General features: G+C 40.6%; 2 protein-coding genes across 3 annotated transcripts in view; both read right to left on the bottom strand.

Annotated features, from left to right (window-relative positions):
* rnf213b (ring finger protein 213b) overlaps nucleotides 1–7,207 on the bottom strand; it is a 34,656-nt gene extending 27,449 nt beyond the window's left edge. Inside the window, exons 1-16 of the mRNA XM_012923175.3 lie at nucleotides 7,139–7,207; nucleotides 6,448–6,596; nucleotides 5,487–6,358; nucleotides 5,254–5,409; nucleotides 4,608–4,774; nucleotides 4,228–4,514; nucleotides 3,893–4,137; nucleotides 3,369–3,575; nucleotides 3,067–3,280; nucleotides 2,916–2,971; nucleotides 2,687–2,843; nucleotides 2,457–2,606; nucleotides 2,087–2,185; nucleotides 1,817–1,942; nucleotides 267–435; nucleotides 4–171 (exon numbers count right to left, since the gene is read on the bottom strand). Coding sequence (XP_012778629.3) covers nucleotides 4–171; nucleotides 267–435; nucleotides 1,817–1,942; nucleotides 2,087–2,185; nucleotides 2,457–2,606; nucleotides 2,687–2,843; nucleotides 2,916–2,971; nucleotides 3,067–3,280; nucleotides 3,369–3,575; nucleotides 3,893–4,137; nucleotides 4,228–4,514; nucleotides 4,608–4,774; nucleotides 5,254–5,409; nucleotides 5,487–6,358; nucleotides 6,448–6,549 — 3,175 coding nt within the window. The 5' untranslated portion in view covers nucleotides 6,550–6,596; nucleotides 7,139–7,207. The remainder of the gene's footprint in view (nucleotides 1–3; nucleotides 172–266; nucleotides 436–1,816; nucleotides 1,943–2,086; nucleotides 2,186–2,456; nucleotides 2,607–2,686; nucleotides 2,844–2,915; nucleotides 2,972–3,066; nucleotides 3,281–3,368; nucleotides 3,576–3,892; nucleotides 4,138–4,227; nucleotides 4,515–4,607; nucleotides 4,775–5,253; nucleotides 5,410–5,486; nucleotides 6,359–6,447; nucleotides 6,597–7,138) is intronic.
* Nucleotides 7,208–7,623: 416 nt separating this feature from the next.
* LOC143419911 (uncharacterized) lies at nucleotides 7,624–11,980 on the bottom strand. Of its 2 annotated transcripts, XM_076887760.1 has the most exons (4): nucleotides 10,949–11,980; nucleotides 10,734–10,834; nucleotides 9,383–9,512; nucleotides 7,624–8,955 (listed from the first exon to the last, which is right to left on the bottom strand). In XM_076887760.1, the coding sequence occupies exons 2-4, from the start codon at nucleotides 10,831–10,833 to the stop codon at nucleotides 8,685–8,687; spliced, it is 501 nt and encodes a 166-aa protein (XP_076743875.1). In that variant the 5' UTR covers nucleotide 10,834; nucleotides 10,949–11,980; the 3' UTR covers nucleotides 7,624–8,684. The 2 variants fall into 2 exon arrangements, with proteins under 2 accessions (XP_076743875.1, XP_076743874.1); XM_076887759.1 differs by having other exon boundaries at nucleotides 10,734–11,980.
* Between the last annotated feature and the right edge of the window lie 2,098 nt (nucleotides 11,981–14,078).

The raw sequence follows: 14,078 nt of genomic DNA, 5'->3' as shown, positions 1-14,078 counted from the left end.
CACATTGCTGGAAAAGCTTTTTAAACTGCTCCCGGTGTTTCAGGCAAGTCTGCAGGTCTCCCAGAGCCACGTCTCCTTGAAGCAGAGACCCCACCAGAGAGTGTACGGCCTCCACACAGCTGTGGACCACCTGCCCTGCGGTGTCGTCCACCTGGATCGCTTTCCAGTCACCTGGACCAAAGCAGCAACACCGCAGCCATCACAAAACCCGAACAGCAGCGAGTAAAAATTTAAAGAAGACGTAAATGAGCAAAGAAATGACGTACCCTTCAACAGGAGATGGCTCACGGCGGACTGAGGGTCGAGCAGCTGAACCACCACGCTGTCTCTGAACCGTGCAGCTGACTCGACCACCACAGCAGACACAACAGCAGCAGGAAGTGCTGATCTGTCCTTAGAGGTCAGACTTCGCATCAGGTCTCCCTCCTGCCTTCTCTACAAACAGAACACGTTTACTCTCCTACTTCATAATGTATGCTACATACAGTGTAGCATACATTATCAATACTGACGTTAATGTTAATGGGAGAATTTTCCAGTGAGTCTTGTTAAAGTCCAAACGCCACACATTTATTCAAAGCTGACATTTTACATTCACATAAAAAGAATTTTACTGGAGAAAAATTACAAATTTTGAGAGAGAAAAGTTTATTATAACCAAAAATGAACCTTTTAGTTAACTTAAACCAAAAATATGTATCTTAAGTTTTAGTCTTTTTTAATAGGGTCATATTTGCAAAGACAGCAATGGCCAGATTTCCTAAATGGGGCAAAATGCAGTGTGTGCACGATCTCCAAATAAAGCTCACAGGCAATGTTATAGGCAATATCAAGTGCAAAAAACATGCTTTTTTCAGCATTAAAAATCGGTGCCGTTAGCAGTAAACTGCATGTTGTAAACAGTAATGTCAGCAAGTCATTTTCACCTTTCTTTTAAATTTCCCCGCCCTATTTTTGGTGTCCTGATAGAGGAACTCTCTGAAATGCATAAACAACAGAGTCAGGTGCAAAAATCTCTGCGTTCTCTCTTACACACAACCCTGTCACTGAGCTTAAATAGTTTGTACTCAGTAAATCAGGCCCTTAGTCTGAGGAGCCTGTGTTGCAGACATGGACGTCTACACTACTGTGAGAGAAGTTTGGGTGCGTAGTTCCTGCTCCGAACTCCTCAAATCTTTTCCTGACTACTGTTACAATGTATAAATGTTATATCATATTATACATGTATAGTGAAACTAATATGTAATAAACTAACAATACAAATGAACGAGAAACCAGCTAAACCAGTCTGAAAATAAATAAAAATGAATTTAAAATATAAAACTAATAACTGAGAGAAGCTCACAAAAACTCGTTCAGATTAATCAGTTTTGTAGCTCAGAGATCATCATTAAAAACACAAAAACCAAATCTTACATTTGACCTGCTAAAAGCTAACTGACCTAGCTCGGCACCATAGAATAAAAAGTTAAGTTTAAAATCATATCTATCAACTGATTGATTTGTTAAACCAGCTCTCTGTTACATTTTTTGTTGTTCTGAGGTTTTTGAGTGTAATGTAGGGAAAAGACAAGTGAAAGCTCGAGACACAGACTGTGGGAGAGAGCGAGGGGTCACTTGGCCGTGAAAGTACGGTTGCTTTTTGATCTGAACTACATTGTGACCCTGGTGACACTTAAAACACTTAAAAGTGCATCTTAATCTCTACGCGTTTGATAAAAGAAAAAAAAGTCTATAACTTTGGAAGTGCTCTTTAAAGGTTTTAAAAGCGAATATTGAAACTGTGCTCTGACTCATTTATTAATTCACAGTGTACCTGGCAGATTGTCTTGATCGCAGAGCGACACAGCTCGTCCAAACAGGCCTGTATGACTTGGTTTTTACTTAATGCAGTCTGGGACGACTCGAGGCAGCAGAGCATGACTTTGTCCTCGTCACTTATCTGTAAATTAAAACAGCTCGGGTGAGTTCAGAGGGAAAACATCTACATGCTGAACCGACACCAGTCTGAAAGAATAGAACTCAGGTGTTTCTAAAACGAGACCAGTAATGTTGGTCTGACACCGATCGGTGCACGGGTCCTGACCTTGGACACCCTCTTCCTCAGGTCTTTTTCCAGGCTCTGCCTCCAGCGGGATGAAACTTCCTCAGAAGAGCACTCGACCTTCAGCAGCGCGTCCCACATCTGATAACATCACAGGCATTAAACGAGGTGAACTGAGTGGTTAGAGGCAGGGCTGATGGGTAACTCTGATTATCTAATCAGAATAAATTACTAATATCAGCCCAGATTACATTTAAATAAGTGCAAAGAGTTTATAGTTACATTATCGAGGATCCCTTTTTTACATTTCAGTAATGTCTTTAGAATGTGCAATTATTGACCAACAAAAAATACATTTAAAATTCATTATTAGCAACGTAGTTTGATTTTATCAGCTGTGTTTGCTACATGCCTCGATTTCCTTTGGATAGCTGAGTGATTTTGATGATGTCAGGAGCGGGTTTGGAAGCAGTTCGTCTCTCTTCTCTCTGATTCGGTCCTGCGTTGCAAACAAGTCCTTCAGAAGCTGCTGCTTTAAGGTCTCAAACTCATCTTCTTTGGACTAGAAGACACAAAACAAACAAATTTAAGATAACAGATCACACTGAGGCATTATGGGAAATATAACATGTAGGGTTTTACCTCTTTAGCCTCCAAAATCGCTGCCACCTTCAGCACCAGCTGGTAGGACAGGACGATGGCCTGGTACCACGGGACGATTCGCACTAAGCGGCGCGTGTTCTTTGCAACATCAATGCTGCTCGCGAACGCATGTTTAATGGTTTCACTTTCAATAATTCTGCAGAGACAAAGTTAAAGTTACAAAAAGCACAACACCAGAATGTATGAAGCACATTTCAGGTGTCATTACCTGTCCTTCTCTCTGTCTACCTTCAGCAGGATGTGGGTAAAGCACTTCTGAGCATGCTGCATGTAGGAAGAACAAAGGTGATCACAGAGGACTGTATTAAAGATGGAACAAGGTCAAATTACAAGTTTATATTAGTTAGTTGGTTTTTCACCTTTAAATTCTCTTCCTCTTTCTTTAAATCTGGTCTTTCACCACATTTTCTCAGTCTGTACAACAGACTCTGGATCAGCTGTTCTGCAGATACTCCTGTCACGTCTGAAAACTCAGGAAGGTCCTCAAATGCAACCAGAGATAACCAGCTCACCAGGAGCAGAGGCGTCTCTGTAGCCAGTGATAAGTGCTTCTGGATCAGAGAGAGCATCCTCCTGTGGATGGAAAATGAAATAATTCAGTAAATCTGATCGACACTTCAGGGAAATAAAGAAAGCTACGATGGGTTTGAGACAGACTCACTTTCTTTTGTCCGGAGAGAACTTGACATTCTCTCTGAATCTACTGAAACTGATGCTTTGTAGTCCAGACCAGTTCTCTTCTTCAACAGTGGGACCCAGTTTCATTGCATCAGCTCCAGGCTGTCTGAGTCTGAAGAGGAGAGGAACGAGCAGGACGACCTCTGCCACCTTGTCCTGGGCACAGCGGTTTATCAGACCCACCACAGTGCTGAGGGGGAAACCGAACCATGTGAGGATACAAGCTCAAATGTCAACACCTCAATCAGCACACCAAGATAATGTTTAAAGATGAAGGTTAACTTAACTTAGAAGTGGAGTTTCATTTAATTTCGTTTTTAAAGTAATTAAAGCCTTTGAATTGCTATGCTGCTTTTTTATTAGTCCATAAAATGTAGCAAACAGCAACATCTATTTCACATCAATTAGATGGATTTTTCTTAAACAAACAAACAAAACGTTTGTCAGTGAGAAACTGTTGTCTAACCAGGCCAAGAATTACTTTTCTTAAAGATTGTAAAAACCTACTGTTGTGTGTTTGTGAAACAACTCTGCAACCCATCCAGGTTTTTGTTGTCCAGTGCAGACTGTGAGACCAGCAGACACAGCTCAGCCCAGCCTTTAACTCCAAGGTTAATGCTACAACTTTGGGTAACCATGAAAACAGAAAGCCCGAGAACGAGAGGACTAGTGTCCCTGCAGGAGCTCGGGAGCTTCTCCTTCGGCTCTCCTTTTAAGATCTGGAGCAAGTTCTCTGAAATCAACTCTGACACCTGAAAATAAAATCATGTATTAACGGTGGTTTATAGAAGCTACTGTAGATAATTTCTACTTTGATTTTTTTGTCCTTTTGCTGAACACACCTGGACCTGAGGTGGATGTGAATTGTCTGGGTATGTCATCCTAGTGTGAGCAGAACCAAGGCTCTCTATAAAATACCTCAAACTTTGACACAAGCTCTCAGTGCTCTGTTTATCTGACGGAGTCCATTTCTGGAAGATTCTGTTCAGCAGAGTTGAAGCTGAGGACTGCCAGGCATTTGAAATCTCCACACCTTTTGTGTTCTTCCAGCCAATCATGTGGAGACCTTTTTGCAAAACACTTTGTGGTACATTGTTACGGCAAATGAATCCTTCATAAAGATGAAGCTCTGCATAAAACATTGACATGTGATCAGTTTATGAAGAAAGACTGGAACCAACACTGGTGGGCTGACATTAATATAGATGATAGATTTCCTTACCTTTAATGCTTGGGTTTAAAGGAATTTGAACACGCCTCATGGCCATTCCCCAAATCGCTTTATCTCGTTGATGTACACCATACCAATAAGACCATACCACACCTCGTACTAAATCTCTTTCTTCAACACAGACGCGTGCTTCCACCAGATAGCCTCCCTTTACTCCACTAAACATAAAACATTGAACAAGAGATTTCCATCCATGAGTAAATTCTCCACCCTTTTCCAACATGCTTTGCTTTAATCGTGTCCTTGAAGCTCTGGCTAGATCTACACTATAAAATCTACCCCATCATCTACATCCACAATTTTTCTTTTCTCATTCAGTTTCTTTGCTGACCATGAAGCTGCTTGCTAACCTCACTCTGTGAAGATGCAGCAGCTGTTACATGGAGTAAACACACTCACAGATATGAGCTCTGTGTGATTATTTCAGGACTGTGTCAGTAATAAAAAAAAAATTAAATAACTTTTGGGGTAATTTTGTACATGTTTCTGAAAAGTTCTTTAGTATTATTTTACTTATTACAACTGTCAATATTAAAATTAGGCCAAGCATTTCAGAAATGTTGCAAAGGCTCGGTATGCAACTGAAGCATGCTTATATTCTGTGAATTACAGCTTGTACATATTTATAAATACTTACACAAAGTGTGTCAGTTCGAGGGGTAAATGCTCTTGTTCAAAACCCAGCACAAGCCTGTCGTGTTCTTGGTTGAATCTAAACGCTTTGTCCAGCACAGCGTAGATGTGAAAGGTGAACATAGGAACTCCGGGTGGAGGTCTCACTGGGCTTCGATCACTGTGAGTGAAAAAGATAAACGTTTAAATATGAGCTTCAGCTCCAGAGTTTAAATAAACAGTTAAAATCAGTCTTACCGTGTGCTTTGGGATGTTTTTTCTGCCATGTTAGTGGCTGCCACAGTGGACTGTTTGTCACTCCCTCCCACTCCAGCTGCAGCTTTAGCATAAGACTTCTGTTTGGCACCTTCTTCAGTTTGAGATGCAACACCTGAACCTTCTGCAGAGGGATTCTCCTGTTTAGGCTTTGACTCCTTCTCGCTTCTTTGCTCCTTGGCTGGCTCTGATGATGTTCCTTCTGGATTTTGCTCTGATGGAGTCTGAACTGAGCTGTCTCCTTGCAGCTTGGGTCCAGGTGTGTGCTTGTTCTGATCTTCTTGCACCTCAGCAGCTTTCTCTGTGGCGGCTTGAGTCTTTTCACCCTTTCCCTCGTCTTGTTTCGGCACAGGAAAGTCTGTCTGTGTTTCCTGATTCTTCTGAGTAACAACTGGAGTCTGTGTGAATTTATCTGGGCCTTTGAGCGTCCTTATTTGAGTCTGAGCTTGCACCATCTTTTCACCCTTTCCCTCGTCTTGTTTCGGCACAGGAAAGTCTGTCTGTGTTTCCTGATTCTTCTGTGTAACAACTGGAGTCTGTGTGAATTTATCTGGGCCTTTGAGCTTCCCTGTTTGAGTCTGAGCTTGCACCATCTTAGGATCTTTCTGTGGTTGTTCGCCGCTGTTTTCCCCTTTTTGCAAGTTGTCTTCAGTCTGGGGAAGCTCAGGCTGTGTTTTTAAAGACTCGCTGTCCTGAGTTTGGCTGCTTTCAGTCTCCATAGCCTTATTCTGATCCTTCTGTATGTTTTCACTTTTGACATCTGCCTCTCCCTTAGCATTTTTTCTTCTTTGATTTCTCCTTCTTCTCCTCTCCTTCTCTCGACTGTTCCTGCCGGGCTTTCCAGCTCCATGTTCCTGGAACACACATTAATTTATATATTTCACGACGGCTCAAACACCACTAACAGGCCCCTGAAAGCTGTTTGTTGTGACTGCATGTCTACCGTATTTGTCTTCCGTGGTCTTTTGGTTGCAGAATCCTCAGCTTCCTTGGTTTGCACCTGCTGCCCACTGGCACGGTGGGGGTGTCCTCCCCCCTCCTCCATCTGTAGAGACACCTTTCTCAGGTGAGCCCCTGCTCTGAGGGAACTGTCTTTAAATATAAAAATACAGGCACAGTTACAGCTTTTAATCCCTGTGAGGCTTACTATTCAGGTCAAGGTTGTTGCATTACAGTTAATAAAATTAGTGCAACTGATCTTCTTTATAAGAGCAGAAATGCCTTAAAAATACTGCACACAGCATATCATGGCACACACTCTGCAATGACTTCCTCAATAGTCATAAAAACACCCTATTAGGTTGCCTCATCTTATCAGCAGTACAAATGAATATGATAACAATTAATTTATGATAAAATGAAGTAGAACAGCAAATGACAGCATCATATTTTGACAAAATAGCGTCATAAAGTCTAATAAAAGGAGTAAAAACTACCAAAAAGTACCAGAGATGCACAAAAACAGGCTGAGATGCGACTGTGGCATTAAAGGTAATAAGAATACAATAAAAATAATCAAGTACGCTTGTTATTACTGGATAAAAGGACAAGAATGACCGTAAGATCTGAAATAATCAAGTGACATTTATTAAATAAAGACAAAAATACATAAAGTTCATGATGTTCTTGCTTACCTGTTTGTATGTTAGCTTCGCAAGTCGTACACTAAAAATCTGCCAGACAAACATTTACTTAACTTCCTGATGGACCCGCCCACACACAGGGACCGTCCCCAAAGGTTCAGACTCACAAGCCTACCCGCATCTCCCCATTATTGATCTAACATATACGTTTGTATTTGTAAAATATTACCCGGTTTTATAAAAATCCGTTTAGGTCAGTAGTTGGTTAGATAATGCAGTCTTTACAGATTCCTTCGTCTTGTTTCTGTAGGTAAAATCTTGAGAGTCCCTAAACCGGAAAGCAACCTTTTCAGTTTCGTTTCTGTCTGACTCTCTGCAAAGAAGAAACTTATGCCGCGTTCAGGTGATGATCGGAAGTTTCACTTTCAGTACCAAAACAAAGAAACCCAGCCACTGACATTATTACCGTGAATTACATTTATCTTTATTATGTTTTATTCTATAGTAAAAAAAAACAAAAAAAAAACCTACTTCGTGACAAAAGCACAAGGTTTATTTTGAAGAAAAAGACAAAAATCACATCAAATATGTGTAATATATCCACATTATTCTCACTAAAGGATACTGCTGCTACTACTACTACTACTAATAGTATCTGACATCACTTTTTAAAAAATGAATGGATGAATGGGTATTAATAACCATGGGTAAGTATTGTTCATAACAACTTTTATTTAATGAAGCTGTGAACTTCCTGCATGTGTAGATAACTTGATTAAAATCCTGGTTAGGGGTTAAGTGAAGTAGCACTAAGGCTATTGGGCTCAATTAACTAGAAAAAATGCACAAACATACAAACACAAAAGTGATCCAAACAATAATGCGCACCGATAAAACTAAGTAAAGAAGAATCAAAACTGAAACACCACCGATGCTGACTAATTGAAGATTGTTAGAAATCCTCAATCCTTGTAGCAAATAGGCTTTTATTTTGAAAGACCATAAGAAAACCATGTCATTATTATCATCATCATCATTATTATTATTAATATTAATATTATTGACCACAACAAGTTTAAATCCATTTTGTATTCAGTCAAATATGTCGAAATCGAAGTTGATTGAAAACCAAGTTCTCAATCAACTAAATCACTGTTTTGATCTCGGTGATGTTGGGGAGACATCTGCTGGTGAAGAAGAGTATAACAACTCCTCTGGAGGAAATAGTAATTTTCCATTTATTAAAAATTAGTTAGATGCTATAAGAAGCAGCATGTTGTGATTACTATGGACTGAACAAAACAGAAAGAGTGCCAACACAGTGCACTTTATTTATGTTCTTACTTTTGTGCTTTTGGTCCAACATCTGAGACTTTTTTGTGCAGATTCGTGTGGACTCAGTGTGGGCTTTCTTTGCTGTTATATTAACATGTGTGTTAACTCAAGCGTTAAGGTGTAAATTAAGTTTATGTTACAGTCTCTCCTTCTCAAGTCCAAGTTATAAATGTGATTTGCACCAGAAAACACAGTGAGGTGAAATATAAGACAAACATGTAACCCAGTCTCAGCCCAACATTAACAGTATGATGCTGTATCCTCAGTCCTGTGAGCCGGCAGGTTTCTTGATTCTCCGAATTATGACCCGGCTCCTCCTTCCACTGGGCCGACCTCCAGCACCATCCGCCTCCCCTGGCAGTGACCCTGGGGGTCGGGGTTCACCTCGGAGTGGTGCAGGGCTCCTCCCTAATCTCACATCGTCCACGAAAGCCTCCACTCCATCAAACTTGGTCGTGAGCTCAGCGAGACGCTCCTTCAGGGAGTTGAACTCTTTGTAAAGATCTCCCAGAGCTTCTGACAGAGGCTGGATCCTGAAAGAACACAAAGAAATTAAAGTGTTTTTTTCCTCTCCAACAGTTTCAGTTTTATATTCCTTCTCTGCGCCCTCTTTTTGTCTCTCCTCTTTCACCTCTTGGTTGTGGAAAGCAGTGTCCAAGTACATTAGTCCATGTAAGAAGAAGGCCCCGATGAGTTCATAACCTCAGTCGCTACTTTGAAATCATACTGAATACCAAATGTTAATTTAAAAAAATAATTGTGGTCACATTTAGAAGAAAATAGATACAGATATAGAAAGATATACTTTCTATATCTGTGCAAACCTGCTCAAATTAAAGCTGACCTTTTAATGTTACAGTTATTCTTTACATTTTGACTGATGCGCAAAGCCCGAACACCCAGACTGCTGTAACTGTGCCGCAGGAGACTTAGAAAAGGCCCTAAAACAGAAAACCTCACCTGCCATAGTCGGGGAGCACAGTGTTGTGGTCATGCAGCAGCAGATCTTTGACCTGCGTCATGATGGCGTATTTCCAGTTGTCTAAAACCAGCGTGAGGTTGGCACATCCTCTGGTGTTCACTCTCTCTGCTGCAGGTGAGCAAGCCAGGAAAACAAACTTTATTATTTTCTGCTTTTGGAATTATTACATCAGCAACAACTGTACATGACTTCATTCATACAGGTATCATGAATTATTGTAACCTTGTAGAAAAAAGTAAAAGAAGTAAAAAAAAGAGGGAGGGAGAGTGGTGGGGAAGTCAGTGCAGAGCTGCAACTAATAATAGTTTTCATAGACTGTGGATGAGTTTCTCTATAAACTGGCTGGTGTGTAAAACTTGCCATGGGTGTAGATTTTAGTGGAGACGCGGCTCTCCCAGGAATTATAAAACATGTTTGAAAATGAAGGAAGCAGATGAACATCAAGGGAAGGTCTTTTCTCTTCAACAGCACTTCTTTTTTAAAATAACATATAAAGTTTAAGTTCACAGAACCAATGAATCACAATAACAGAGAACGAGCTCCAGCGCTAGGGATTTCTTTTTTCTTAAAAGGTCTGACTCACTGCTTCTTCAGAATAGAAAGGTTTTTGATAACTAATCCTTAACATTAGTTAAGTAGATGAGATGCTTCTTAAAAACACACAGAATCACAAAGATGCTTGAAATCCTGTTGAAAAACACCCGAGCTGCTGAATATAGCTGACAAACTGGAATCGATGATTTACCATTTACAACTTCCAGCAGATTACTTCAAAACAGAAAACAGGAAACCCTCTTGATGTGTAAACCTTCAGATCTGTTAACATTCACTCAGTATTACCAGGACAAACATTAAATGAAGAAAACTAAGAATAATTATTTGAAAACACTTCTGGTAACATTTATTCTAAGCATTATACATCTAAGAAATGTATTTATTTATTTGAAATTGATTTAGTCAGATTAAAAAAACAAAAACAAACAAAAAAGTAAAATGAGCTAAAGCTCTGCTGAAAGAATGACTTTTAAAAAAAGACAGGAAACAAATCTTTTTGGCTAAATGCATAAATTATGGTAACTCAACTACCAGATTTGTATGTAAAAAGAGTTTACTTGAAACTAAACATTTTCAGATGCTTAACTATAAATATCTGAATTCAGTTTCATTTAAATGCTAATATTCTATATTTTAATGGTTATTTGTGCTCCAAAGTGTGATCAGGTTATGCTTAACATTCTATGGAAAATATAAATATAACCAGCAGTAGAGTTTTCCTCTCAAAAAGCTCCCTGTAACGCCGAGCTGATAACACTGAGCTGTTAAACTTGCCTTCATTCCTGTAATCCCACTCCGGTCTCCAGCTTGTTTTCTGTCTCTGAGCGATGCACAGAGCTGCAGACAACACGATCAGAACTCCAGCGATTCTCATCCTGATGAAAAAAAGCCCAACAACACACAAATGAACCCCTGAGAGCTCTCAGTCACCGAGTGTGAGGCCATGAAGGAAAACAGCAGTCGAAGTAGTTAACGTGTAGGAATCCTACCTGTTCTGGCAGTCAGAGGTAAAACAAAGAGATCTGGATAAAACTGATGCTTTTTAATCTGAAGCAGAGGGAGGGTCTTCAGTCCTCACTCCCATCAGCCGGAGCATCATATATCAGGATTTCACAGTGGAGGGAAACCTGCTTTCTATCTCTGTTAACTCTTACGTTTGAGGGGTCAAAATAACAGAAGAGGGTTGCATAACCTCAAGCTTAGAAACAATATTTAATGAGGCAGAAAATGTTGAGAGGAGGGAAACAAAACAGCATATGTAAAAATGTAAAAGCTGGAATATGATCTCAGTCCTTTGAGAGCTTCAGCGGAGCTCTTTGATGTTTTAAGGTCAACCTAAAAATTCCTGCTCTTCATCTGCTGTCCATGTGAGCTCACAGGAGACCAGCCAGACCCGGACCGCCTCCACAGGGTCTAATCATGGCAATTAAACAGTCACTTTATTAGCATTTTATCTGCATGTAAACATACCACTTCATATCATGGGAATTCACTGAGATGCCTTCATGGTGACATAAATATGTTTTAATGTGTGGAAATAATAAACCAGTTGATACCTAGTTATAAAATAACGTCTACAAAACAAATGTAAGACTAAATTATAAAGGCTGTTGTCCACAGGCCAGCAGACTCATGTTAATTCTTCACGAGCGCCATAGAGCAAGACATGGCTATCTTCCCAGGTCTGCCTTCAGGAGGGGCTCCCAGCGAAGTTCTCCTGCCTGGCTTCACTGACGGTTTTCCAGCAGTCACCAGTCATGCAGAAGTTGCAAAGGCCCGAGCTAGAAGGTAAAGCTTTCCATTTACCAGTAGACTGATGCTCTAACCCTCACATATGACCATGAGCTCTGAAAGAATGATGTCACAAATGAATTTTAAATTATTTTTCTCTGAAAATGTATGGTGTCACCGTTTCTTCATCTCGGGAGGCAGCTGAGGTGGTTCAGCATCTGATCAGGATGTAATACTTGGAGAAAACCTGTCATCTGGCCTGGGAGCACATCAGGATCACTGAGGTGTACGTGGAAAATGTTGCAGAGGAAAAAGATTCCTGAAAGGCTCTGGATAAGCCTGGTGCCACTGAAAAAAATGAAGCATAGATTCATCCTCCAGAGATCGATTTACGTTGAACCAGGCAGACCAACAAAGCAAAGACAGCATTTTTCCATCAACTCCTTTTTTATTGTTTCAAATCCAGGTCAACACCATACAACTTTCAGGGTCCTCAGTTAGCTCTGTGGAAAGTGAGGAACGGCTGCAAGTCCAAGAGCATGCTTGCTCAGCAAACGGCCCCCGGGTCAATACAAAAGGAAAAGGTCACCGCTGTCTGTCAGCATGACATCAGAGAAATCACGCTCAGGAGGGGCGATAATGATACCACCGGGCAAAAAGAAAAGAACTCAATCTACAACTAAAAATATATCCTCACTCCATCAATGGAATTACCGTCTTACAAAGAAGCACACGTCTCATAAATAGCAGGAATCTGGCGCCCACGACTCGTCCTCTGACCTGAAGAGCCCTATTTTCAAAAGCTGCAGTTCAACTCTACAGTACTGATTACTGATTTCATTAATGTGGACCATTGTTGGGGCAAAAAAAAAAAGTGTTGAGGTGGGGAAAAAAGAAACACCCAAACTAAACCTATAAGGTGGCAACAAAAGATGGACGGAGCTTATGGCCATAGAAGCGCTGCCTTAAACCTGCATTCTCTGTAATGGCCAGCAGGGGGCGACTCAGAAAGACTTCCATATATATAGAAGCTCCATGGATCTAAAACCTGATTAAGCAGTTTTCTGCTGATTGTTTGAGGTCTTCTTGAACACGTGATGCTCATTTAGGAAGTTTTGTTTGTTATTAGAGTCACAAACAGATTACACAAGTCCCTTTCAGTTTCCAGATGCAAATGTTGCAGCAGAGGAGACCCTCAGCTGGGACTTAAATATTGCGGCTAGGTCCATCTTTTATGTACAGTCTGAAGATGGTGTACATTAGCTACTGTGCAGCTTTATGGTGTTTGTGTCCCTTTTTAATGCATTAAACAGGTCAAAACATCCAGAAGTACTAGAAAAATGCAAAGTCGTGAAAGCTAACGTTGGCCACATGTGTCAAACTCCCCAAAATTCCCTTTAAACAACACTATTAACAAAAAACATCAGTTGGTTTTGTTTTTTTGCTTAGATGTTAGAGAAGATTTGAGCACCGCATGTTCACCAGAACAAAGGAGGGTTTTTTTCTTATGATGCTATGTCTTGGTCCCAATATTTGATGCAGAAATAAAATTGAAAACTATCGTCATAAATCAGCGATGGTCAGATTTTTAAGGGTATTTTTAACAGGTACTGGGAATTTTCCGAGCGCCACAAACTTCCCTTTACTTCCACAGATCCTCTTTTACAGCCGATATCTCTGCCGGTGTAAGCAGGTAAAATACAGGTGGACTGATTTCAAAAATCACTAATACACCCAAAGCTTTTCCTGCTATAATACTGCAAAGTAATTTGCTGTAAATTGGATGAACAGACTCTGGGTTTAACGTGGATTTTGGGAGGTGGTGCCATCTAGTTTGCAGGTTTAAATTGGGTGTTTCTCCCCCCCCCGTGTTCACCTGCGACCCCTCGCACACAGAGTGATTAAGAAGAAAAGAAAACCTGCAGGGGACCATCAGTGGAGGAACATCAGTTCTGCCCTGGCTGGCAGGCAGGGAGGTGAAAGTGGCGAGCACCGGTTGTTTCTAAAGCACCTCACGGATGATACTCTGCGAGTCGGTGAAGAGAACGATGAAGGCGGGTGGTTGTCCTGGGGATGTAGTTTAACAGAGACACAGAACATACAGCTGATAAAATAAGAAGCTACATATTGTGCCTGCTCGAGTTCAAACCACCAAATTCAAACGCTACAAAAAACCAGCAACACAAAAAAACAACTTTAGGCTCATTCAAAAAAAAAAAGGGCGATCATCACCAACGTGTTCGATCAGAGGAGGGCGTCTTTTCAAATTTAATACTGAAAATAGAAACTCTATTTAAGTGGGATTACTCTGCAGCTCGTAGCGTTTCCAGGTCTGAGCTTTGACTGATGATTGTACTTTAAGGGGCTCATCAAAGAGACCTATGAAAA

This window comes from Maylandia zebra, linkage group LG8 (genome assembly GCF_041146795.1).
Source record: "Maylandia zebra isolate NMK-2024a linkage group LG8, Mzebra_GT3a, whole genome shotgun sequence".
Taxonomy (NCBI): Eukaryota; Metazoa; Chordata; class Actinopteri; order Cichliformes; family Cichlidae; genus Maylandia; species Maylandia zebra.
This window is presented reverse-complemented; position numbering and strand designations above follow the sequence as displayed.